The sequence below is a fragment of the Marmota monax genome, unplaced genomic scaffold (assembly GCF_021218885.2).
Source record: "Marmota monax isolate L192 unplaced genomic scaffold, Marmota_monax_Labrador192_F-V1.1 WCK01_AAM20220418_F8-fsc00136, whole genome shotgun sequence".
NCBI lineage: Eukaryota > Metazoa > Chordata > Mammalia > Rodentia > Sciuridae > Marmota > Marmota monax.
Window position 1 is genome coordinate 4,352,936 of NW_026693905.1, and position 25,722 is coordinate 4,378,657.

The window sequence follows — 25,722 nt, forward strand, 5'->3', positions numbered from 1 at the left end:
CATGGTTTTTATGGACTGTCAGAGGATAATCAGGTCTTTAACACCCCCACCGGGACATCTACCAGTCATTCCAGCAGGTCAAAATCTGGGCAGTGAAGGCAAATTGGGGTACCTGACTCCAATGCTCTGGTTCTGCTTTGTTTGAAAGGATGGAAAGCTGGGGTAGAATAAAGCTGGAAGGGGTGGGGAAAGTGCCTAATTGGAAGGTAACCTCAGGCCAGACTGGAGGTTAAAGAGGGACAGCAAGACATTAACAAAGGCATACCCCAGGGATCCAAAATGAATATTTTCCTGAATGAGCAAACGTTTTCTTCCTTATGGTGAGAAATAAAACTCAGGCATATTAAATGCTCTTAGATTTCTTTTTATTATATGTGCATATTCAAACACAGAAGTCAATATCTTTCATAAATATCTTTCATAAACATTTCAGTATTTATTCATATGCATTTTTCCATGCTCTTTGGTCATTCAATATTCACAACAGACTTCATAGTCATCTGAGGGAAGTTGGCTGTGTAGTCAATCCTTTGTTTTACCTATAAAATGGCTAATAAAGGACTTTCATCCTGTGGTCACAGTGACAATTAAAAAATATTATGGAGGTACATAGATCTGTAATCCTAAATGATCCTAAAATAATATAAGTAAATTTGTCTTAAACTTTTCCAAACACATCCTGCCCTTGTTTTATATTCTCCTGAGTGTCAAATCAAAGTTTGCTTTTGAAATGCTGCAGTTGAGACCCACTAAAGTAAATGAGGAAGTGGGGCATTTTACTCACTGCAAGACACAAGGCCATGGAATTGGAAGTGTGAGGTCACAGGGCAACAGCATGACTTGATGTGATAGCAGCAATTCCAGAGACTGTGCTCTATTAAAGTGTATAACTTGAGGAAGGATATTTAATTCATATTTTGGACTGCCATTCTATTCATTTTTGGCCCTTTCTTTCCTATAGTTCTCTACCTCTACGTATGCACTATTTTCTTAAAAACTCTCAGAGCTGGGCAGCAGAGTGGAGAAAGTTCTTTCTTAAAGGAACAGATGCTAAAGAAGAGGAGATGTCAATCTGTCTAAGATATTCTTGGAGGCTTGAAGTAGCAAACCAGCTACTCCCAATCTGTGCAACATACCCTAATCAGATCACCAATACTGCAGACTCTACCCCCAGCAACACCATGTGCCCATTCATGCCTTTGACACTGTAGTTCTTAATGTCTTGGGACTTGCACCCAAGAACTAATTTCCTTTTATGAAAAATCAAATACTTTATCTAATAGAATTATAGAAAGCAGCAAATACTGAAAAATGAAAGTAAAATGATTACTATAGAAAATTCGGTATCCAGGATTTGAACCGGTTAAATTGAATCTGCATATTATGTATCTATACCCACTGTTATGGATAATACATGTTTATTCCAGGGTCTCTCAAATCTTATTTTCTGAATAAGCAACCTTTTTGTTGTGTCCAAGTTTTTATACATGGGAAGTGGGTGCCTATATTTTTTTTCCTCTGAATAAGACAAATATCAGTAAGTAACATAGCTTAAGAAATGATCTATTATTACCATACTGTATTTATCATATGTAATAATTAACTTTTAGTCAAGTAGTCAATAATATTTTGAACAATACAAAAGATTGTCAATTACCTTGAACTTTTTTCTTACCTTCCCCGACTGTTGTTTTTAAAAAATAGTTATTCCTTCAAACTCCAGGTGACAGTATTCCTGAGAATACTTCTCATGAGGGTCTTATGCACATACATATAGATACTTTAGCCATTACACTTAAACATTCAACACATTACATTCAACACATTTAAGGACACCTCCAATGGAACAGATACACACATCGTCAAAAATCTCAGTAGTCCCAGTATGAAAACATTCCCACTCTGTAAGCCCCTGTTTCCCAGAATGGGAGGGTTTTTTTTTTTTTCTTTTTTTTGCAAGGTATGACATGATTTAGCTTATTGAAAAGTTTCTAACAGAATTCCATACACTTGAGTGAAAGAGTTGGACTAAAAGGCAGAAAGACCAGCAAAATCATGTTCAAAACAGCTCAATACATTTAAAATATATATAAATAAAAGATATTTAGGATGACCCCTTACTTTTTAAATATTTGATATACCATAGAGAATTTGAGTCAAAAGTCAAGAAACTGGAACAAAGCACACACATATAGAAAGACTCACATAGCCCAGACAATTGTAATTACCAAACATAAGGCCTCTAATGCTAATTGAGCAGCATGATTTTTAGCAGGTAAAATATATCAGAATCAGAAAACCACTTATATGTCTACTTTTGCACTTGAGAATTAATTCAGCATTAAGTGTAAATAATGTGAAAATGTTATAAAACATAAAAGAGGCCATTTACCTCCTTAATTTTTCTGAATTTTGAGATTTTAAATTTATTCTTTTATCATTAACTCACAGATAGCTTTCATTCTCCTAATAAATGGGACCATAACCCCAAATTATATTTGAAACTGTAAATTATGATATAACCAGTGCCTATTTAATAAGCAAGTCTAACAGAAAAATAATTTTTCTTTATAACTAAGGTGGGTTTAGTAGGTTTCCTCTTTATATACATATACATTTCACAGTCAACATAGTCAACATTTACGTATATAGAATGTATTTTAAATCTCAGTGTAATAAAAGTTTATGTTAAACTTTTACTTCAGGACTAGAAAATACACACACTCACCCAATCATACCAATTTAGGTATGCATATGGATTTTTTTATGTGCAGTAGTTATGTAACAATTTTATAATGTAGACTGTTAAAATTACAAAAATCTATTTTGTATTCTTTGATGCCCAGCCCTTTAATAATCCACTAGATATTGGCCTCAAAGCTTTCCAAATTTCATACTTTATCTTAAAGTAATTGAACTTCAAGTTAAAAGCCTATTTGTAAAATGTACAAGCTGAGTGTACAAGCTGAGTGTCTATGAAGAAATGGCTAACTTTATATATTTTTCCTCATAAACATAGATGTCCCAAGGATCATAAGAGTATTTTCACTATTGAGAAAAAAGTTATTTTACTGAACCAATTCTAACAACACTAACTTTAATGTATGAAAATATGCCCTGACGGGCAGGCACAGGATACCACAGGGATGCCATAGGGGAAAGTAATCACATTTCCCAATAAATCCGAATCTTGGCATGGGTGTAGTCAGGGCTAAAAGTGGGAATACTACCTCTTTTGATCTATTATATTTACATGTAGATTTTAGAATTATATAGCTGTTTAGATTCTTAATTCAGAATTATAACTGATAATTTCCAAGTATTCTCTAATGTGATTATGAAATGGAATCATCTTATGGCATCAGCATTCTGATTTAAATGTGCACTGAAAATGACAGTTGAAAAATAAATTTTGAAAAGTCCACAGCTCTAAAAATAGTATTTTTTCTTCTTCTAAATGGCTACATTGTTGACCAAAACAAAAATGGCTGCAGGCTTATTTGTTATTTATTCACCCCAAACTAATATTCTCTATATTGATTATTATCATGTAAATCACTACTTGTATAGCCACCTGATTTAATATTTTTGAAGCTATAAAAATAAACATTTGCATGAGATGTATAATGTGAGCAACCTCAAAAAATTGCATTCTTTTCTTAGAATATATTATTTGTTAATATTCCTGTGAAAGCAGTGCTCTAATAGTATAGACTTTTAACTGCTCAAGGCTTCTTGAATCACAAAGTACAGTGAAATGGCTCTTTCCCCTTATTCTTCCCTGGTTTTTCTGGTCTTTACACAACTAAATCCTTTTAGCCTTTGATTTTCAAGATGTTTATGAAACCTACATTACTAGGTATATTAGCAGCAAAATCTACTCAGATTTGTGCCGCTCATTGGATGTAAAGTGCTGTTTTATAATTAATCTTTTTAATTAAAAGCAAAAGTATTCAGCTTTCAACAGAGTGATCCTCTCCCTGTCTTCTCTATACCTTCAATACTAACAAGATACAGAACTAAACATGAGACTCATCTAGGACTACATCTGTCTCCCCCAGCTCAGGAGTAAAAGTGAACTGGCTAGACAACAGGGGGTTCTCCATGCCATTTTCCTCGCTGATGTGAAGCACAGTGTCTCCATGCTGTAGGAGGCTGGATGTCTCAAGGCCTGTGAAGTCATCAGGGTCTGAAAGCTGAGGAGAGAGGGGGCTGTGTGCTGCAGCACCTTGTGCTTCTGTGTCCTCCTTCTTTTCTCCTTCTTCAGTGGGGAGGGGTTCACTCTATGATCAAAAGGATCATAACATTGTGAACAAATAGGATGGATGCCAGAGAAGAATATCAAAGTATGTCGTGCAGCTATAACTGGACAAGGAATCAGAAAGCTAGTCCTGGTTCTAGCCTTTGTTACTGGTAAGATCTTACATAGACCCCTTTAGCTTTCTAAGCTTCAGTTTTCTAACCTGTAAAATGAGCAGAATTTTTTATCCTGCTTACCTTATTGACAGTGAAGATCAAATGAGATAATAAGTGTTAAAACATTTTTATATACCTATACAAAGGTATATAGTAACATTGCCCCTTAGTTTTCTTTAAATACCACATTAGAAGAATGTGATTCCTATAGGAATTTACTTGTAAAAATCAAAAGAAGAAAAAAAATGTCAAAATAAGAAAAATATCAAAACAATTAAGAGGAAGATCAAAAAAAAAGTTCCTTTCATCTTACAGGAAACAGAAGGCTCTCAATGTAAAGTATTCATCTAAATTATTAATTTTATTTATTTTTTCATTGACTATCCTTCAACTAGGTATCATACACCTGTTTTCAATGGTTATTTCAATTGCAAAATATTTTCTTTAGGTTTTTGTAATTAAGATTACAAAGACTTCTCTTGGTCTTCTATAGTTTGGATATGAGGTATCCCCCCAAGACTCCTGTGTTTATGTGGGAATGTTTGGAGGTGAGATAATCAGCCCATCCTATTGTGAACAGACTGAGTGGTAACGATAGGTAGGTGGGGCATAGCTGCAGCAGGTGGTCACTTGAGATGTGCCCTGGAAGGGTTCATCTTCCCTGCAGCCCCATCCCCTCCCTGGCTGTCATGAGGGGAACAGCTTCTCTGCTGCAATGTTCTGCTTTACCTTGGGCCCAAAGCAATGTACTCTGCTGACTATGGACTGAGACCTGTGATACTGTGAGCCAAAATAAACTTTTCTTCCTCTAAGTTGTTCTTGCCAGATCTTTTGGTCATGGTGACACAAAACTAAGTAGATATATTCCTAGCTATATACTTTACATAGATTTTCTATTTCATGATGGCAATACCATGTTTGGATAAAATGTTACAGACCCAGATATATATGGAATAAATTTGCTTATCCAAATGGTTCCTGGAAATAAGAATGTAGTGAGCAGTCCTTGCCTATTTCTTCAGTGTCCTCACCTTGGGAGATAAGCTGTGGAGATCCGCAACAACTATGGCCGGGGAAGACGTGAGGACTGGTTTGTCCAATCCTTCTGGTTTCCTGCTCAGGGCTGGGCTGCAGCCCTGTGGTTGACCTATGGCAGGAAGCGTGTCTGTTGGGGCAGCGGTTGGCTCTGGCTGAGACTCAATGAAGGTAACAGATCGTTTCTGATCCACTGTAAGTCAGAGGTGAGTTAGTAAATAGGGGAGAAATTGGTGGTTGATGCTTAGTAACTGGCATTAGCCAGTGTCTCCTGGATTTTCTTAATGAAGACATTGCTGGGTTATTAATAAATGAAGGCATATTTGACTGTTTTGTATGCTTTGATTTCAACTTATTATAAACAGTAGGAATTGGTTAGGAAAATCATTTTTAAATAATAAATGGCCTAAAACAAGATTTGCAAGGAGCATTAGTAAACTTGATTGGCCCCTCATAACAACTGTCAAAGGACTTAAAAGTCCCAGAATATTATTCTTCATAGCTTTGTCTTCAGTGAGAAATAATAATCCCAATTCCTTGCTCAAGTAGAAAAAAAAAAAACCACCCTTTTTACTCAAATGTCAGAATATCAATGGTTTGGCTAGGACTCTTCCATTTTCTTAGGTTCATGGGGGTAGAATCAGGGTTAGAAAGAATAAAAAGCATTAAAATTTTCTGGAGAATTTCTTCCCTTATCCTAACACCTCCCCACTGGCGTTTATCTGCATCTGCTCGGTTTCTGCAGGCCTTTTTGTCTCACTTGCATGACATCATTTCAATGGCACAGGCAGAAGGGACCCAGGAGGCCTCACCAGATGGCTTCGTCTTAGGTTGAATACTCCTGCGAGTGGTTGACAGCCGAGCCCCATGTCTGTTTTTGGGTTCAGTCTGAGTCTTCTGCCGTGACAGTAGGGGACGTCTTAGCTAAAGAGAACAGGCAGAATAAAACTGGCAAAGGAGTCCAGCTGCTTGCAGGGAAAGCAGCGCTCAGAGGATTCTGACTATAGCTTTTACCTTTATTTTCATGTTCCCCTGGACTCCTGTTCTTACATTTATAGCTGATAAAATTCTTTCTGCACATTTAACTGTAACTGTTTTCTTCTGGTATCCCTTTTAACCAATTCATTTCCCAATTATTATTCCTTTAATGTTCCTAAGAATATTAATTGACATAATTTAAAATTTTAATTTTGAGAATTTCAGTGGATATACAATGAACAATTATTGCTTACTAACCAATCTTTATTCATCTAAAAGGTATAGTTGAACATATGCTAACTTTCAAGGAGGAGGTTCATTAAAAAAAAAAAAACTCAGATGCTGGCAAAATATCTTGTACCTGAATCAGTCAATTCTGGGAAGTTCCCTTTGTTTTTTTTTTTATTTATTTTTTTATTTTATTTTTTTTAATTTTTTTTTATTGTTGGTTGTTCAAAACATTACATAGTTCTTGATATATCATCTTTCACACTTTGCTTCAAGTGGGTTATGAACTCCCATTTTTGGGAAGTTCCCTTTGAAGAAACAGTGCAGCTTCATTTCTATTTTTATTTAGAAAGTGATATAAAATAGTCCTACCTAAGGACATTTGTAAAGGTGATCTTTACTTCAATTTTGGTTTTAAATTAAATCATGAATCTTGAAATGAAAAAGGATTTTTTCATCTTTGTTTCTCTGCAGAAACTGGCCTTAAATATTAAATCAACAGATCTTTCACTCTAAGTGAGACTGATTGTAAAGAAGATTTCTGGGTAGAGAACAAGCCCACTTAACTTTTCTAAGTAATCTTCTTTGTAAATAAGGAGATTCAGATCTGAAACAAAAGCTCAAAACTGTCTAAACACTTACCATGTTTTAAAGTTGCTCTGTACTGCTTATTTGATGTAAAGAGAAGGCAAAATATAATCTTAATATACATAGGCACTAAAATTCAAACAAAGCCTCCATTTCACAGGATGGTTCTTCTATTCTTTCAGGGTCTGCTTACCTGCCTCAAACCCCTCTTCCTCCCCAGTGGCTGCTGAATGAGAAGGTTCTGCTGGCCAGGTTCACTCTGCACACTTGCCACCCTGTCAAGCATCAACAGTGTTAGTGTACCCTAGAGAGAAGGCAGAAGACCATCCTCTGGTGGGTGTTAGCCAAAACCACTTTTATGGAACAGTCACTTCAAAGATACCATTATCTTTGAAGGATGTTTGGGAACGAGTCCCTGGGTTGGGGGTTTTAAAGGTTTGGGTGGGAGGACAAGGCTTTGTAGCCCCAAGCTGCCAAAATTGAGATTCTGTTTTTAATCACTGATACTGTATCTGTCATTCAGCAAAATACTGGTTCAATCACACCCCTGGTTTGGAACCACCAAAAGGTTTATGATGCCATATTCTAATCTCAATTTTTTTCCAAGGGGAAGGGAAAAGGTGGTGACAGACACACACAAACAACTCTATCACATGGATGGGAAACACCTTTTTAAAAATTCCAATTTAAATGAAAATAAGATGGACAAATATCAAACACATCAGACACAGAATCCATTTGGGTGAAGGGGCACATTCAACACATGTTTGCAGCCTGAAGTCTCTGTGACTACTGAGTAAATGAGTAGTCACATGGGTAGAAATTTCAATGTTTTAAAAAATGATTTTAGATTTAAAAGGCTGGCAAAGTAATTAAGCTGTCATTACAACTCAGAAACTTTAATATTGAGTAGCTGCACTCAAATATACTGTGCAGTTTATAAAAGCAACAACCTGCTCCCCCCAAATTTACTGTGTATGTGTGTTCTTTCATAAGCAAAAAAATGACTACTGGAAGTAGTTGCTATTTTAGTGTTTAGTGAAACTGAAAATATTAATATGGCCCATGGTTCTTTTTCATTCTGCATGCAAGTATCATAGGTATTTATAATGCGGGAGTGGAAAAAAGAAATACACTGTGCCCCAGACAACACTGTAATTCTGTGGATGATGCCAATGTGATTATTTGGTTTATGGGTAATTAATTTCTGCTTTGCCTTTGCAAAAGGAGAGTCATCTACAGATATTTTTTAGAGTAAACATATTCCACAGAGGAACCCAGAGTCAGCAACTGTCCAGAAAAAAAAGAAAGGTTCTGTCTATTTATTTCCATTTCTTAAAAAACAAAACAACAACAACAAAAAAAAAACACCAAGCTACCCAAATATCTAGTTGCAGTTTTAGGAAGAGAAACTGGTGGCAAGATGGGAAATAAGATATGTTTCCCTGTTGTATTAACAACTGGGTAATTATCACATAGTTGACACAGTCACTTTTTCATTTTTAAAAAGTTTTAACTCATATTTTCATTAGAAGAAAATTGATGATTTACAAAAAGGATTTGTCAGTGTTTTTATGGAATAAGGATATAATCACACCATTTAGAGTACACAACACAAACTTGTAAAACAAGTACCAAAAACAAGTGTTTTAAAACTTTTTTGTTCTCCTAAATATCAAGTTCAAAAGATCTATGTACATTATCATCATATATGTATATGTATACACACATCTACATATTCATATATGACCTTATAGCATGTATAAACTTTCTGTGAAGATGAAAAACTATCCCAGTGGACCAGTGTAATAAATTCTGATAATCCAGACTATGTTGCTGGCATGTCTGAAATGACATTCCTTATAATTATACATTATAACGTGCCTATTAAATTGAAAAGAGTAATTATCTATATGCACAAAAGTAGAATCAAGTTTCTCCCAATACCAAGCAAAGCTTCCATTGGAATGGATTCTTAATTGACATCTAAATGTTACCTCAGTTCCCTTGGCCATAAAGGGAGGTTGATACTTACCAACTACCTCCCATTAAGGTAGAGAAAAGAAGTTAGTTGATGTCAAATGGTTTGATCATGAAAAGAAATGTATATAGCATGCTTTCTTGTTTTACATTTGATGTTTGTAATGAGTTTATTGCTTCTAGAACACTACAGGGAAATTGGTAATACAATGTTTTGAAAATAGTTGGGCAGAGAAAATGAATTTGAGGCAGTCCACTTGTCTCATTTTTATTCAGTAATCTGAGATTGTGAGGAAAAAAATGGTGCAAGAAAAGAAAAATATGCGTTACTTAGGGAGTGTTAAATGTCAAAACATAATGATAATTTCATGATGATTATTCTAAGGGAGGATCACAAGCACCAAAATCTTCTCTGTGGATAGAGAGGTTTATATCTAAGAAATGTATCAAGTTTAGCTTTAATAATTAGCCGTTCTAGGTAAATAATAAAGCATTTCATAATGGAATGCATATATCAAAGATGAAATCTTAGAACATGCCCCTGGAAATACATCCTAGCTGATAAATTTATGCTCCCTAGAAATATGATGCTAACATGCTTATATCTGGAACATAAATAGGTGACTTAACTGTGAACAGTTAGGAGTCATTCATAATAAAGAGCCAAGAAATCCTGTTAAAAATGTAGTTTATGCAAAACACATTACTTTTTTGTAGTCTATATCAAACTGGAGTCACATATAAAAATTAGTTGCTCTCTGTATTATGTAATATTTCAGTTACCTGTAGGATTTGTTATGTATGACTATAAGATGTGTAATACTAAATCGAACCAACAAAAGACCAAGGTGTTTGCATTAAGAACCTCTCTATATTATACCCCATTTTCTTTTCAGTTTTTTCAAGCAGTTCCATCATAGTCCTCACATACTACAACTGTAATAATAAAATTTATTTTTTCTCTTCAAGGAAGTACTATATTTTATTGGACGGTCTCAACGTTTTAAATATTATACTCTAATAGGCCATTGGGTCCTTATGAATAACTACAGTATCTATTTCATGTATCATAGTCATGAAAAGTTGAGATTACACCAAGATTTGTCAAAGTAGTGGGAGAAGTACTAAAAATTCTTATCTCATACAGAAAACTGATTTCTTGACATTTTTAATCTTGAGAATGAGAAATGGATGATTTCCATTTGTCTTGGCCAAATATGGTGAAACAAAAAGCAGAAGAAAACTTTCTAAACTGAAGTTAACATCTTACAATATGTTTCAAAGTAGATCATCCCTTGTTATTTTTGATTAGCTAAAAAGTATCACCTCAGCAAATCATATAATGGTGTAGATTTTAAAGAAGTAAATGCAATTGGGACTCAGCAGAACTAGGTGGTTCAAATTGTCTGTAAAAAACAAAACTTCTCATTCAAAATACAAGGAAGTAATTTACAAATAAAGAAAATTTATATACTATTAGGAAAACAATTCTAACACAAATAACTTCTTTTCCCCCATTTAAGCATGATGGCCTGGGTTGTAGTATGTAAACATATATGTATACATAACTTGGTTTCTTAAAATAAGGAATAGGCAAACAAGGGGCCATTCAGTAAGGCAATAAAAATTCATCTCACTTGACTCAAATTACAAAAAAAATTATAAAAGATGGAAGTATATTTCATTAGAAAAAAAACTTAAGTAGAAGCACTGAATGAGAACAACACATGAAAAAATGAATGAGTATTTTTATTGCTTCTATCTGTGCCTTTGTCTTTAGTTTTAATAAGGTTATAGATGTCTGGAGGTTGAACATGAGACACACAGCATAGCCATTTACCCTGGGTGATTGCCTTGTGATGGAAATGCATAAATCCAGCACTGAAGGAGCCATAAGGCATTTTTAGAAAACAGGGAAAGAAATAGTAGACCAAATCCTACTTCCCCCTTCCCAATAAAAATTATTGTTTAAAATTTTCTTAGCCTCCACAACATCCAGGAAAATATATTTTAAGTGCCACAGATTTTAGAAATTAGAGGCTGGAATAGAAAGGGGGGGAAATCTGGATTTTAAATATCTTATAATAAGAACCAATTCAGCAATGGCAAAGAACACATCTGAGTGTTACAACACACATTTTCTTAGCCATTAATTCTCAGCTACATAAAAAGTTGAAATATTTATTGTACTTTAAGAGGACTTGCCAAGGTTTTATGCTGTGAAAATGTAGATGACCATGAGATGGATTCTACTAAATAGGTTATCTTTATTTCACTTACACTATAGTCTTGTTCAAATTGAAGCCACATGCTTATTTTTCACTGTGATTAAAATTATCCTGACAAAATCAAATAACCTAAAAATTTCTCTTTAAAATTAGATTTTTGCCTTTCTATATATCTCTTATCCTAAAAATAAAATATGACCATGGTGTGTGCATGTGTGTGTGTGTGTGTGTGTGTGTTTGGGGTGGGGGAGGGAGAGAACATCTATACTGAATTTCTACACCTCTTCACCCTCCAGAGAAGAATATTTTTCCATGGAATATTGATTGCTTCAGTTTATGAATTTCCAAAGAAATAATTTTTTATTCAAAGCACAGTGTTCCTAACAGGGTATTTCTTGGGGTGAAGTTTTAAAGATAAACATGTTAACATAATTTTTAAAAAATCTTAAATCTTCTATAGGTGTGCAAAATTGCTTATTAATTTCCTCCTATTCATCCAGTTTTCTTGGTCTCTTCCTCATTTAGCCCACTCAGTTCAACTTGCCCATTTGCCTAAAACAAGTGCTCTTTCACAGGCCAATTCTCATGAAAGTTTAATCAAAATGTTATTGGGGGTGAGGTGGGAAGAACAGGATTTATTATTTTTCCTTAGGCATGATTCCTGATGTTTCCTTGGGCCAGATTTTCCTTAGGAGTACTTTGAGTGTATTTTAGGTCCTGAGTACCAGAGTATGTGCTAACTGTAATTTACATGGTTAGTGCCTTACTTGAGGATTTTAAAACTATGGAGTAATAAAGCAGTCTCATGCCAAAAAATAAGAAAGTCTGGAAACCAAATATAAAAAGTATACTATTTTATAAACCCACCTCTTAGTAAATACCAAAAAGTTCCTCTCCTCCAAAGAGAACTTGGTGACATGATAGAGTTCAAGAGATACATTGCAGTATATGGCAAAGGTGGATGTGCTAACTGGTGGTGGAATGCCTCTATGTTAATAGTATTATTTCAGAATCCAAAGTGAATGCCTCATCTTCCCATCTCTTAATGACGACAGCTGGGTCTAGGTGACTGACACCCAGAACTACAATACAACCAAGCAACAGATCAACAACAGCTGATGTAAGACAGCCATCAAAATCCTGACCACCTTGACTAATTCAGCTATAGATAAAATTTATAGCTTTAGCTCCAAACCAGTTTCACCTAGCACAAACTTTGAGTTAATTCCCATTAACACTGGACCCAGGGCAGCCTGAATTGGTTTAGATAACTTCAGTCATTTGAACCCTGAGTCATCCAGAGAAGGCCAAATCATTTGGACAATTCATAAAAATAAACTCAGTCCCCTGCCTCCTCTCATTAACTCTAGACTGGTACTTATACTCAGCAAAAGGAGAATTTGGCCTAATTAGAAAAGTCTACCCAAATGGAAGCCCAATTTAATGCTTTCTATTCTCAGTAGGCCACTGAAATTATCTTCTAATCAAGTTTCTTTTGTCCAACATGCAATTTTAAGCATTAAGCAAAAGCATTCTTTGAAAGCAATGGTTACACTGCTAGACTTGGTTCAGATGCTTCAGACACTGTAAACAATTAAGGAAAACCCTCTTAAGGATTGTTTTGTTTCTCAACTTCTTCTTTGTCCCTACAGCTCTTGCTAATGGAATTAAGTTTGCATCTTCAGCACTTCCACATTTACCACCAATAAGAGACTGATCTATCAAGGCAGGGGCTCGCAAACACAAATGAATGTCATGAATCATGGATCCAGTTAATAATAATAATTAAAAAAAGACCCAATGATGGACTAAATTTCCCATTTTCAATTGCAAAAGAAAATGTGAAATCCAAACAAGGTGCAAGGAAAACAAAAGACAACCTTTCACAGGAACGGCCTCTCAACATTTCCTCATCTTTGTGATAAAGCAATAAACACGGATATATTGTACTCACTACATAATGTTTTACCTTGAGATGGAACAAAGACACTCTAAGGATGAACAAGAAGCATTACCCCTAATGAGGATTAGTTGAGAGGTGTAAATTAACAGCACAAGATTAGGAATGTTTGACGTGGTTTATCTGAGTGTTAAAGGTGCAGTCCCCTTCTCTGAGCTTTAAATGAATAGTCAAGACATATCATTTGCATGAGACTTCTCTTACCAGAAAATGTTTTGTGTCTGATATTTAATGGCAAGTTTAAAGTAATCTTTGTGCTAGAACAGACATTTTTTTTCTTATGTGTAGTTTGAAGAAGCTACTATTTTAAATAGCTTGCCAAATAGCATACATTAAAGAGAAGGAATTATATAAATTGTAGTAACATGATTATTCTTCTGATAGCATGGTTGTTTTCTTACCATCCATGGTATCAGCTAAAAGACCTGGCTCAATTTAATACAAGTACTTCTAGATGATGGGAAGTTGTATTAAAAGGCCTCTGAAAAGCAATTGTTAATTAATCTCAGTGTAAAAAGGAATGATTAGATGGGACAAATTTAACATTTGGCATTATCAAACTTTCTGTTTATGGGGTGGTGGTGCTGGGGATTGAACCCAGGGCCTCACATGTGCTAAGCACATACTCTACCACTGTACCACTGAGCTACACCTCTATCCCCTGACATATCAAACTTTTTAGACATCAAGGGGAGAAGCCCCATAGAGAATTCTGTAGATTTGATTTTTTTTTTTTTTGGTAAGATTTTTTAGGCCATTCATGATTCAACTCTGAAGCTGAAAATGATGGAGGGTTTGCTACACCTTTGACTTCCAGGCTTGAGTGTTCATGAACAACAAAGGGCAAGGAATGGAAATAGGTATCAAGACTGGGAGAGAGGAGACAGAGAGACAGAGTTGACAGGGAACAGCTAGTTTCCCAGCACAGACACCAATAGACAGGTAGGCGTTGACACTGTACCTAGAGAGGCTGCCCTCAGCGGCCAGGCCCTGGGAGTCATCGAGGACATTAGGTTCACTGCAGGAGGGGTAGGGAGATGAAGCATTTAGGGAAAGAAAGTGCAAAAAGAAGAAAAAAGAAAACAAAAAGAAAAAAGAAAGAGAAAAAGGCATGCGATTTTCTGTTTCCAGGAACCAAAAATAAATTTAACAGAACAAGGAAGGAAAAGGAGACAGTCAACCATTTCACCTTGTGCTGGGTTTGTCAAGACATAGGACTCAAGGCAATGGGGAAGGAAGGACTTTGGATGGATAGGACTCTCAGAGGAGTGGTCTGTTTATTGGTCAAGAGTTAAAATGAGCTCCAAATGGACAAATGAGCTCTGAAACGCATTAGAGAATGAATCTGTAGAAGATGATACTATTATTTCTTTGGTAACCATTTGGTTAGGTGGTTATTATTTTTAACCTATCTCAAGTACTTAGTTCTTTATTGACCAGGACCCTGCTTCTTGTGCAATCTATGACGAAACCACTTACCATAACTTGCCACAACCAAACTCTTGGAACCAATGCCATTAAGAAAAGCAAAGAATGATATCAATTTTCCCTGCTTAGTTTTGCATTAAAAATATAAGTAAATGAATGGAAGGACGATATTTTGGAAAATTCACATTTACCTCCTTACTCTCCATCCTCTAATGACTGAATTGTAAATGCTAAAAGAAGAAACCTGTCAGGTTGGTGGAAAAAAAATTATTTTATTGATTTATTTGGATGTAGATAGACTGAGATTTGTGAAAAGAAAATGTGTAATACTTTGGTTTTCCTTTGTGCATCACATTGAGCCATGAAGCACTCAAAACATACTTATGGAATTGGGTGGAATTAAACCATTTAGGAAACTGAAGTAGCCCCAAAGAATTGAGGTTTACTTGATTGTTAAAATAGTCTCTGTCCCCAGGAAGAGGCTAATTTTCTCTAATGTGCAGAGACAGTATTACCTTCACTAGTCTTCTGAAATATGATTCAAGTCCAAATGGATTAACTATTTTATCTTTTCTGAAGTTCTAGTATATTTATATACTAAAGAGATTTTCTCCCTGAAAACAATGTTTTTTGGAGAGGTGTACCAGGGATTGAGTTTAGGGGCACTTGACCACTGAACAACATCCCCAGCCCTATTTTGTATTTTATTTAGAGACAGGGCCTCACTGGCTTTGAACTTGAGATCCTCCTGCTTCAATCTCCTGAGCTGCTGGGATTACAGGCATGTGCCACTGTGTCCAGCCCTGGAAACAATTTAAGCCATTAATAACTATGTAGAAAGGGAATTGATAATCTGGATTATTTTAGGTAAACAACATAAAAACCTTCTATTTAAAATTCCTTTTATTCTATGGTTTAAATAAAACAAATAAATTGCTAGCTTTATTCTTGCTATAACCTTGTACATTGCTACAAATTAAAAATAAACTAATATCTACTAATATTAAGTGCTTATGTGACTTCACATCTTTTTTTGGATACACTGTTGGGCTTTTTAATTTTTTTGATTACAAATTTTATTTATAAAGTTTTTTTTCCAAAAGAAAACTAAAAATATTAGGCTAACAAATATACAATGATAGGAACCTTTATATGTTGATATTTATAATAGTTAAAATACATATGCAATATTATTTTCTTAAAAATATACAATTTACTTGTTAGTCACCTTTATCATTTCACCCTATTCTTCGATATTCTTCAAAGGTTAGCTTTATTTCACAAACTTTATTTCATCAGTGCAGTTTTCATGAACCATTTGTTAAAGGATTTGAGTACAGGATAAGTATTCCTACATATATATTTTTTAATCTGATCATTACCATGAGCCTGACTTATTATTTTCAGTGTGTGAATGGGCATGAAAAATATGGTGGGTATTAAAAATAAACAACAAACTAACAAAAATCCCAGAAAGCCAATTCTTTGAAAGAATTCAATTACTGACATGAAAATATCATTGTTTTTAAAATAGATAATGTTTGACTCTTATGTCAGATCATTTTCTATATTATACTTTTATTATATCTTAGAAGTTTTAAAACTTATGTTCTTAGATGGCAGATAACACAAAAAGGAAATGTTAAAAGGGTTTAGTCATGGAATCATAGAGCTATATATAGAGAAATTGCTTTAAAGATCATTTTGGCCAACCTCCTCATTTCACAGAGGGAAAAATTGTGAAATGACCTGTGCAAGGTCACACACAGTGGCATAGGTCCCTTTCTGCTTGGTTAAACATCCCTACCTCCAGCTGAACCCTGATGACATACCAGAAGCCTAAACTTTACCAAATATACCAACCTGGTTCTAAGCTCTTGTCAAATTCTCATTATTAGCTTAGTTAATCATGAATCTGAAATGTAAGAATGCCATTAGACCATCAGAAAGAAGACAGTATATCTATTTATGGAAAAATATAAAGGAGAGACAATGCTTTGGTTAGAAATTGGGGTCCTTCTAGTAGCCTGGCCTAGAAAACTGCAAATTATTGCTTGCAGGTTTGTAGTTGAAAAATCCTTTGTTGAATGGTCTGTCTGAAAACATAACTGTCTCTTGCTTCTCCTTCAGTCTTTGTAGAATAACATGAGTATATTTTCAGAATTTCTACCATTGTCCCCAAGTGCCAAGTATAAGATAGCATAGCTCTTTACCTCTGGCTGGGTAACATGCCCACCTCAGCCTGAGGTGCAGACATGCTGGAGACATGGCTAGAGAATCGACGTCTTCCAGTGGCACTCAGGAGGTAAGCTTCCTGTTCACTTACCACACTGGGCATGCTTACAGAGTCGTCTGAAAGGGCAGAGGGACAGAGTGTTATAAAAACAGTGATACTAATCAAAAAACACCAACCACAGTTCTACTTAGATTCCATCTGTGGCTTGAGCATAATCCTATGGCTGTCACTAAAACTAAATTATCATTGATTTCTTTATAAGGATGAAAAACTAAGACCCCAGGGACCTATGACAGCTCTTCAGGTCCACATATCTCCCTCCCTCCCAACTAGAACAGTTTTCATAAAATAAATGTAAACTTCTTGTCTGTTTTACAAGTATATTATTTCTGAAAAGTTAACAGGCACTTGCAAATTAAAGATCTGAAAGCTAGAACTATATAAATTTTTAAGACATTCCAGGAATAGTTTAATAGGGAGTTTGTTATTGAATGAGTAAGTATATTTCTTTGACTTTTAAAACTACTTTCAGTACATTATATGATTTCTCTCTTGTTTTGAGAAAGACTATTTCAGATATTTGGGGGAAAAATATTTGAGAAACTTTAAAGTTCAGAAATAAGTTCTTATTTTAACCAAAATTTTTAAATTTACATATATAATCTTGTTTTCTCTATAAAAGCAGAAACTAATATATTCAAATCCAAATTAACTTTAGCACAGTATTTGTGACAAGCTGACTTTTCTAAGTGAGTTAATGTTTATTGCTGAACACTAAATATTCTTCAATAAGCATATCATGTTTTGGTGAATATATCTACTATATAAAATTATTCAATACCATCTATTTAAAATAATCCATGGTAATATTTATTTTTTAAAATGTATTTTTTAGTTGTAGATGGACACAATACCTTCATCATATTTATTTATTTATTTTATGTGGTGCTGAGGATGGAACCCAGTGCCTCATACATGCTAAGCAAGAGCTCTACCACTGAGCCACAATCCCAGCCCCAAATGATAATATTTCTAATTGAACTTATTTTGAAAAAAAATTGAATATGAAAAGTGCTAGAAGTTTTAATTTGTTGTGTAATGACTGACTTGAAATTGATTATTATAGAATGGCATTTCCTTTTTAGATGTGTTCATAGACAAAGCTATACAAAACATGATAGAATACCTTGAGCTATTTCTACAAAGGCTGTTTCTAGATTCCACTGTCTACCCCTTATTTGAACTCATATCACTGAACACTTACTTCCCCATATTTGTTTGGTGATTAATCACATTTGGTCTTCCACTAAGCCTTTTGTTAACTGTTCTATGTTGTGAATGCCTATCATTTCCTCTGTAGGACTACATCTGACATCTTAGAGAGCAGAGAACATGTCTTTCTCATTCTTCCTTGTCTTATGTCTGATAAGTGTTAAGTACAGGTTCAATGATTGGAAAAAATAGTTTAATTTTTAACAGGTAAATATCTGGCTCTCATACCCCTCTACCATATTAATTAACATATACCCACATCACAACCACACTTCACCATTTGTTAGTAACCTGCTTTCATCAGGATGACTGTGATGTCTGAGAACAGAGAGATTAGCAAAAAATTGCAAGCTCTCAACCAATGATATTCCTAAGATCTTAGCCACCTTTGAGTATGGCATCTTCTCTACTTTTTATCTGTGGCTCCTTCCCACTGGCTAGTCATCTGCTTATTCACAAGGTTGCCTGAAAAGTAGATTTAATTCTAAAAAATAAAGGTAGTATCATTTCCCATCATGAAAAAAAAAACATGACTAATTCAAACATTAAAGACAAAATGGATTTTACTTTAAGTTCTGAACTATTACCAAGACTTAATGTTTATTTTGAACTGCTGATCCTTGTGTCTTTCTTCTCGTTTCTCTTTCTCCCTCTTCTCTCTCTCTCTCTCTCTCTCTCTCTCTCTCTCTCTCTCTCTCTCTCGTATTGGGATTGGATACAGAGGCACTTTGCCATTGAGCTGCATCCACATCCCTTTGTATTTTTTATTTTGAGACATGGTTTCACTAAGTTTCTGAGACTGTCCTTGAACTTGCTATCCTCCTGCCTTGGCCTCCACAGTCACTAGGATTACAGGCATGTACCAATGTACCCGGCACTCATTTTGTTTATTGGTCAATAATTTTCAATTTTCTTTAAGCAGAATTTGAGGTGAATTTCCATGAGCAGTCACCAGGGTAAGTTAGACACATTAACTGTACAGGTTGGATGCAGACAATATGATCATCCCTTTTTCCGACTAATATTTTATCTGACTAATCCAGAAATATTACTGATAAGTGTTTTGATGAGGCATTTCTTTTTTTTCCTGTTCTATGTACCCAACTATAGTGAGACACTGAAACACTCATTCATCTTAATTAAAATTCTAGCCTCAACTCCCAATTCCTCTATTTATTTAGTTCAGAGATGGGATTTTTGTTGTTTGGTATGAAGAGCCTAGGAGTGAGGATCTAGATTTTATTCTCAATCTTAAGGCACTGAAAGCACAATTGTGCTTTAAGTATTATATCAAGGTGTCTCAAAACACAAGTGGAAAATAACCAAGGCCATTTAAATGACAGTGGCTTATAATGGAACCTCTAAATCTTACTTTTACTTCTTAAACCTATTCCTCTTCAGGATATATATGAAGTATTTCTTGAGCAGATTCCTCTCATTTCATAACACTGCATCTTCAGCATACCATTAGAAGCTCCTGGACTGACCTCATCACTGGACTGGTTATTCTCTGAACTCAAATTTGGGTAATCCTCCCTAAAGACAGCCGCCAGTTTTATTTTGACTGGCATAGCCAGTTAGTTTCTTCTGAATTCTAAATATACACTCTGCCCACTTTCCTTGCCCAGTGGGGTCATGAAAGTGCTGGTTAGCCCTCTAAGAAAAATGTCCAGGAGAAAAAGAAATGTCACATATCCACAATTTAAATGAGTTAGTAGAAAAGGCTGAAATATGTAATCTGAAAAAAAAATTAAGGGGTCTTCTAAAGATTTACTTTTTGCCTGAATTCTTTCCAAATGACAGAGGCTATCAAGGAATTTATAGAAGAGCAGGAGTCACAGAATCCGTCACAATTCCATTTTGAATCTTTTTTCTTGTGAGCATGACTGATGGGATCAGAACTTGAGATGGTGAAAGGTAGAACTTCTTTCCAAGCCCTCACTGACATGACCAAGCTATCTCCTGCCCATATTCTTTGGAGTGACCTACTTTCTTCATCCTCCTCGTCAGTCCGACTCAGGGTATCCTGGGAAGCCTGCTGGGATGGCTCGCTGTCCTGCTCCCAGACAGTGCCCGTGCCCGTGTTAGAGCGGGACATGGTGGCCAGGCTCAGGCGGTAAGCAGAGGTGGAGGTGCCCACAGTACTGATGGATGTCTTCCCTTGGTAGGCTGGAGAATAGAAAGACCAAGGGAAATTCATGTGAGGCTCTGGAAAGAAAGGAAATGTTTGCTTCAAAGTTCTCCCTGACCAACAGTATCTTTTTAGTTAAACAGTATGTCTCAAACAATCCTTAGGACAAAGTAGCAAATGGAATTGGGAATGTTAACAAAAGCAAAACAAAAAACACAGAAAAATCAATATTGGCCACTGATGCACTTACAATCTAATAGTTTGTTGGTGAGAACATGTACATCCCTAACAATGTAAAGTGTTTATTGACATCGTTCCCCTTTTGTTGCTTTTCTGTTTTATTTTCCAAGGCTGGTAGGACACAAATTTTGACCTGAATTGCTACCTCCAACTTGCCAATTTTTACTAAGACATATACATATATACCTTCTCTGACACAGCATATGGAAATAAAAATAAATCATAAATAAATGATATGAACCCCATAATCAAAATCAGTACACATAACTGGGTGCAGTGGCATATGCCTATAGTTCCAGCTACTCAGGAGGCCAAGGCAGATTGACTGCAAGCTTGAGCCCCCCCCCCCCCCACCACCGGGCATCTCAGTGAGATTCAGTTTCAAAAATAAAATAAAAAGAGCTACAGATGTAGCTCATAGGTAGAATACTCCTGGGTTTAAGCCCTAGTACCACATATTCCACAAACACACACACACACAAACAAAAATCAGAATACGTATCAAAACTTCATTCTCATTCTCCTTTCCTGGAAATTATTATACATAAAGTATCTCTCAGTTCTATCAGATTTAGATCAGATTCTTTATCAGTTTAAGCAGAATATTTGAATGGCAATGTGAAAGTTTCAATGAGTTTGCTTCTCAAAATTTTTGTCTTTAACATATTATCTGCAAACAACAAAAGCTTTAGAAAGAAACAAAAAACCCAAGCCTAACACATAATATTTTACTTATGGATAATGATTGCCCTCTAATGATTGGCAGAGGTTTTTTTCCTTCCATATTAATCTGCTATTTATATAATAGTAAAAAGTAAAGAAAGCAAAGTCAAAGAAAATCTTTTGAACAGTATAAATGCCTCTTAGCCTGCCAACTCTAATTTACCTCTCCCCAATTTCATTTGGAAAAGTTAAAGGCTTTTCTGATTTAAAATAAATCCCCTCCAAATTACCACTTTCTCTGCATATAAGTCGTTTAATCTCTATTGAATCTCAAATTCTCCTTATTCAAATGCACTTTCAATAAGGCACCTTGCATGTATTTGTGTGAATTAAAGGAAATAATATCTGTGAAACAATCTACCATATAACAGATGCTCAATAAATTTAAGTTCCCCCTTTCAAAAAGGAAACAAAAGAATTCAAACAGGGTTCCCACTAATTAAATATTCAAGAAAGAGCTAAACTACCAAAATGAAGATTTAAAAAATATTTAGAAAAGAATAATACTACTCCTTTGGTACCCCTTTGATTTCTGTTTTCCTGTTCATGATGATCACCTGGTCAAATCTACTGTTACATCATGACAGGTAGCTTAGACATGGTTCCCAAAAAGAGGAGTATCCAGGGCATAGGGACTATTTGTAGGTCGTATTTTTACAAAAAATTCAAATTATCTCCATGCATACTTACCTGAACCACTGTGAACCGCTTCTTTTAGAATTTTTAGTTCACTATTGAACTCAGCAATGAGTGAACTCTTGCACAAAGGGCGTGGTATGAAGCGCCGCTCCAGCTGGTCAGCAATGTGTTGCCGAGCAGAAAGTTCTTCATGATTCTCTGCTGGTTGGGCCAGAAGCTAAAAGGAAGGCATTGAGTTCTCAGGGCATTAATTTCCCCATCTGAAAATTAAGCCAATTACTATACCTACTGCAAAGTTTAGTTGAGAGGAATAAATAAGATAGCGCATGTGAAGTCCTTAGAATAGTACTTCACAGAGGAAGTGCTTTCTCTATGCAGGAAGTACTTTCTCTACACAGGAAGTGCTTACTCTATACAGGAAGTGCCTACATTGCTTTGATTCTCTGCCTTCAAGAAACAGAAACAGGAAAAGGACAAGAGTAGATGCGTAGATGTGTACTAAATACCTTGGAGGAAAAGCATGCCTTAAATATCCCATCTTTTTTCATATGTTTAAAATAATTATCTCAGTCATGCCACAGACAATAGAACAACATTCTCCAGAGGATTCCATTAGACCCATTCTTTTTTGTTGTTTTTTTTTAAGGGGAGGGGGCTAATAAATGGGGAAAAGGTTAAGTTTTATAGTTTCTGATAATTGTGAAGGTACTTCTGAAGTGAGATTTTTACCATCTGGACACATTTGGGGGCTGTTTCCTCATCAAGCATGGTATCAACGAGCCCTGCTAGCTGGCTACAGTACATCCCACATGCCACACTCCTGCCACAATCCTGACTTCCTGAAGAGCAGCACATTCACAGAGCTTTCACTCCAGGAGAAGCACACACCACACCTTGCACTGGATGAAAGGGCGCAAGAGCACGAAAATGGGTATCCGGGTCCGCACAATGAAGTCGAGGAAGTCCCACAGGGCCAGGCCGCCCACCTTCCGCAGAGCCATCTCCTTCACCTGCAGGCTCAACCAGTACCACTGGCTTCCCAGCTGCCTCTCAAAGCAGACGAGAATCACCTTCAGAGCTTTACACCAGGAAAAGAGAAAAGTGAGACTGAGGGCTGCTGCTTGAAGGAACCCTACCCTGAACCTCTACCCTAGATGCATCAGGAATTTTTCTGAATTTCTAAAATTCAGTTATTTCCAAAGACTCAACATGCATTCCTGAGTGAGTGTTCCTGACATCAAGGTGAAAAATTGTATAAAACAAATGTTTTGATGCTAATTAGAATACAAATATCTTTGTTAAATGCATTGAACTCCTATTTTGGAAAATACAAAGTAGTCCACACCTGTGAATCCCTGGTTCTAATGACATTTCTATTCCATTTTGTGCTGGCCAATGTTGATTTTCTGCCTTTCTGCTTTCCACCTTCATCAGAATAACACAATACACAAGTTGTATAAAAGGGACTCAAGAACACAGATGCTAGATGACTTGATTTGAAATCTAGCTTGACTTTGTGTCTTTAGGCAAGTTACTTAACCTTTCTGGGTCTCAGTTTCTTCACTCCTAAAATAAGAATAACATTAACTTCTTAGAATTGTGGTAGGCATGTGAGATTTCACTGTGAATATTATAAAGCACCGAAAACACTGGTTGATGATTAATAAGTTTTCAAAATAAAGTAAAAAAAATTAAAATAGAGATGCAGTAGTCTGACCAAATAAACAAAGTAAAAACAAATCAAAACCCTTCGTTCAAAAGGCAGAAAGTGGGGAGGACTGAAAAATACTTACTCATCAAGTGTTTTTATCATATTCTTGGCTTACATAGTAAGCCATTTCTCCATTAGACTCTGTGTGCTCCCTAACTTCATTTAGGGCTCTATGTCAAAGTTTGGACCTTATTTAAACCTGAATTGTTTTCATGCCTGGGATAACTGAGCATCTGTATGGATAGGTCCTGTGCACATGCATTTTTTCCCCTTCTCTTTTTTCATCACATCCCTTTTTAATGCCGTCAAACATCCCACACACTCCAAACTCCAAAGTCCCATTTTTAATCAGTGTTTGAAAAATGTCAGGCAAGATTTTCTCAACTTTCTCCTTTTGAGATTTCCTATGTCAGTGCTTCTTATTCTCACTCCTATGGTAAGAGTGTTTTTTTCCCTTCCCTGAGGTCATTCAGGACCAAAGAGTGATTTTCTATTGTTCCATGGAAGAGAAACAAGTTAAAGGCATGGATAGTCTAGGGAAAAGTTGGAATTGAATCAAGAAGGGAACTGGGAAGCCTATGGGGAGAGAATAAGTGGGCTGGTAAAGATCACAATGGAAATTTAAAGATGATATTGAAAAGGAAAAAAAAATTGCTAGTAGGAGGCATAAGTACTGAAAGTCCAGCAGGTCTAACAGCACAGGCTAAGGACTGCCTAATTCCAAGGGCTCCAATCACATAGCTGACAGACCAACCCAGGAATTGTACTTTTATACCAGGCTGTGTAGATCTGATAACGACTATCAAATCTCACAAGAGATCTTGTACTTAATGAACAAAAAGGAATCTTTCCTGAAGATACCTTTCTTTTTATAAGCTGTCTGTCCCAGACAGCTTATAAAAACAACAAAGTAATTTAGGCATTGTAGATATGAAAATACTTTGTTTTGACATATGTTTACTGAAGAAAACAAGATTTTTCAAGGATGTTTCTTGTTTAAGTGGCTTCTTTAAATACTTTGAGGCAAGGTGGAGAGAGAGTGGGGGCAAAGCACCCACCCAGGTATGCTGCTTGGCTGGTGGACTCAGCCAGCCCTTCCCTGCGCAGATCCTTTCCTGCATCCCCAGGGGTGGAGCAGTGGGCAGGGGAGCTCTCCAACATGAAGTTCTTGCTCCTAGAAGTGCTGATGATCCGGGGTGGCAGAAGCACATTAATCACCGTCTGCAGCAGCAGCTGTACCTCAGGCTGCTCCAGCCATGGGCTATCTGAAGGGCAGAGTTTGGGAGAGGAAGCAAGCATAAAGGAAAACAGTCACAAGGTAGACTTTCCACATTAGACATAGAAAAATTCAGTTCTTTTTCCAATTCCAAACTAGAACACCCTGGAAATTGGGTATTTCCTGCCAAGTACAGCTTCTCCCACGGACGGACACCAAGTTCCTGGCACCTGAGTATTCTCCGTAGTTGGTACCCAAAGAAAAGCTTGCATTCTTAGCCAAATCTCCTGCTTTCCATTTCAACCTTCTTTGTTTTCACAAATACTGAAAATGAACTGACCTTACATTTGAGGTAAGCGTTTCCTAAAAGAACCCCCCCCCCGCTAAAAAGGAAGAGTAATGAAAAAAATATCAAAATCGAATACAGTGGCAGAATTTCTGTAACCCCAGTGGTAGTATTATAAAGTCCATTCACCTGTCAATTCTCATCATATTGAAATTTACTTCAACTAATACCATTTTTCATAACTGAATTGAAACAAGGTACTCCTGGTTTTTTGCTGTACTGAAATGATTTTAAATAGGACGTATCTTCTAAGAAGAAGAGCAGAGAAACTCTTGTTCCAGGGCAGCTAAACTGAAAAGAAAGAAAAATTCTTATTTTCTAAGGTAATCCTATTTAAACCCTTCAGATCAACTTCATGTGATGGCCT

The 25,722-nt window shown here is 35.9% G+C and overlaps 1 protein-coding gene across 5 annotated transcripts in view; it reads right to left on the reverse strand.

Moving 5' to 3' along the window:
* Nucleotides 1-328: 328 nt before the first annotated feature.
* Nucleotides 329-25,722, reverse strand: part of Unc80 (unc-80 homolog, NALCN channel complex subunit) — a 187,185-nt gene continuing 161,791 nt past the window's right edge. For 4 of the 5 annotated variants that reach the window (XM_058585194.1, XM_046462896.2, XM_046462897.2 and 1 more), the window contains 10 exons: nucleotides 24,852-25,058; nucleotides 22,976-23,160; nucleotides 22,134-22,299; nucleotides 20,339-20,518; nucleotides 17,055-17,193; nucleotides 14,375-14,431; nucleotides 7,439-7,520; nucleotides 6,264-6,375; nucleotides 5,448-5,644; nucleotides 329-4,283 (listed from right to left, as the gene is read on the reverse strand). In XM_058585194.1, the coding sequence (XP_058441177.1) occupies nucleotides 4,020-4,283; nucleotides 5,448-5,644; nucleotides 6,264-6,375; nucleotides 7,439-7,520; nucleotides 14,375-14,431; nucleotides 17,055-17,193; nucleotides 20,339-20,518; nucleotides 22,134-22,299; nucleotides 22,976-23,160; nucleotides 24,852-25,058 (1,589 nt within the window). In that variant the 3' untranslated portion in view covers nucleotides 329-4,019. The remainder of the gene's footprint in view (nucleotides 4,284-5,447; nucleotides 5,645-6,263; nucleotides 6,376-7,438; nucleotides 7,521-14,374; nucleotides 14,432-17,054; nucleotides 17,194-20,338; nucleotides 20,519-22,133; nucleotides 22,300-22,975; nucleotides 23,161-24,851; nucleotides 25,059-25,722) is intronic. The other variant, XM_046462898.2, reaches the window with a different exon arrangement.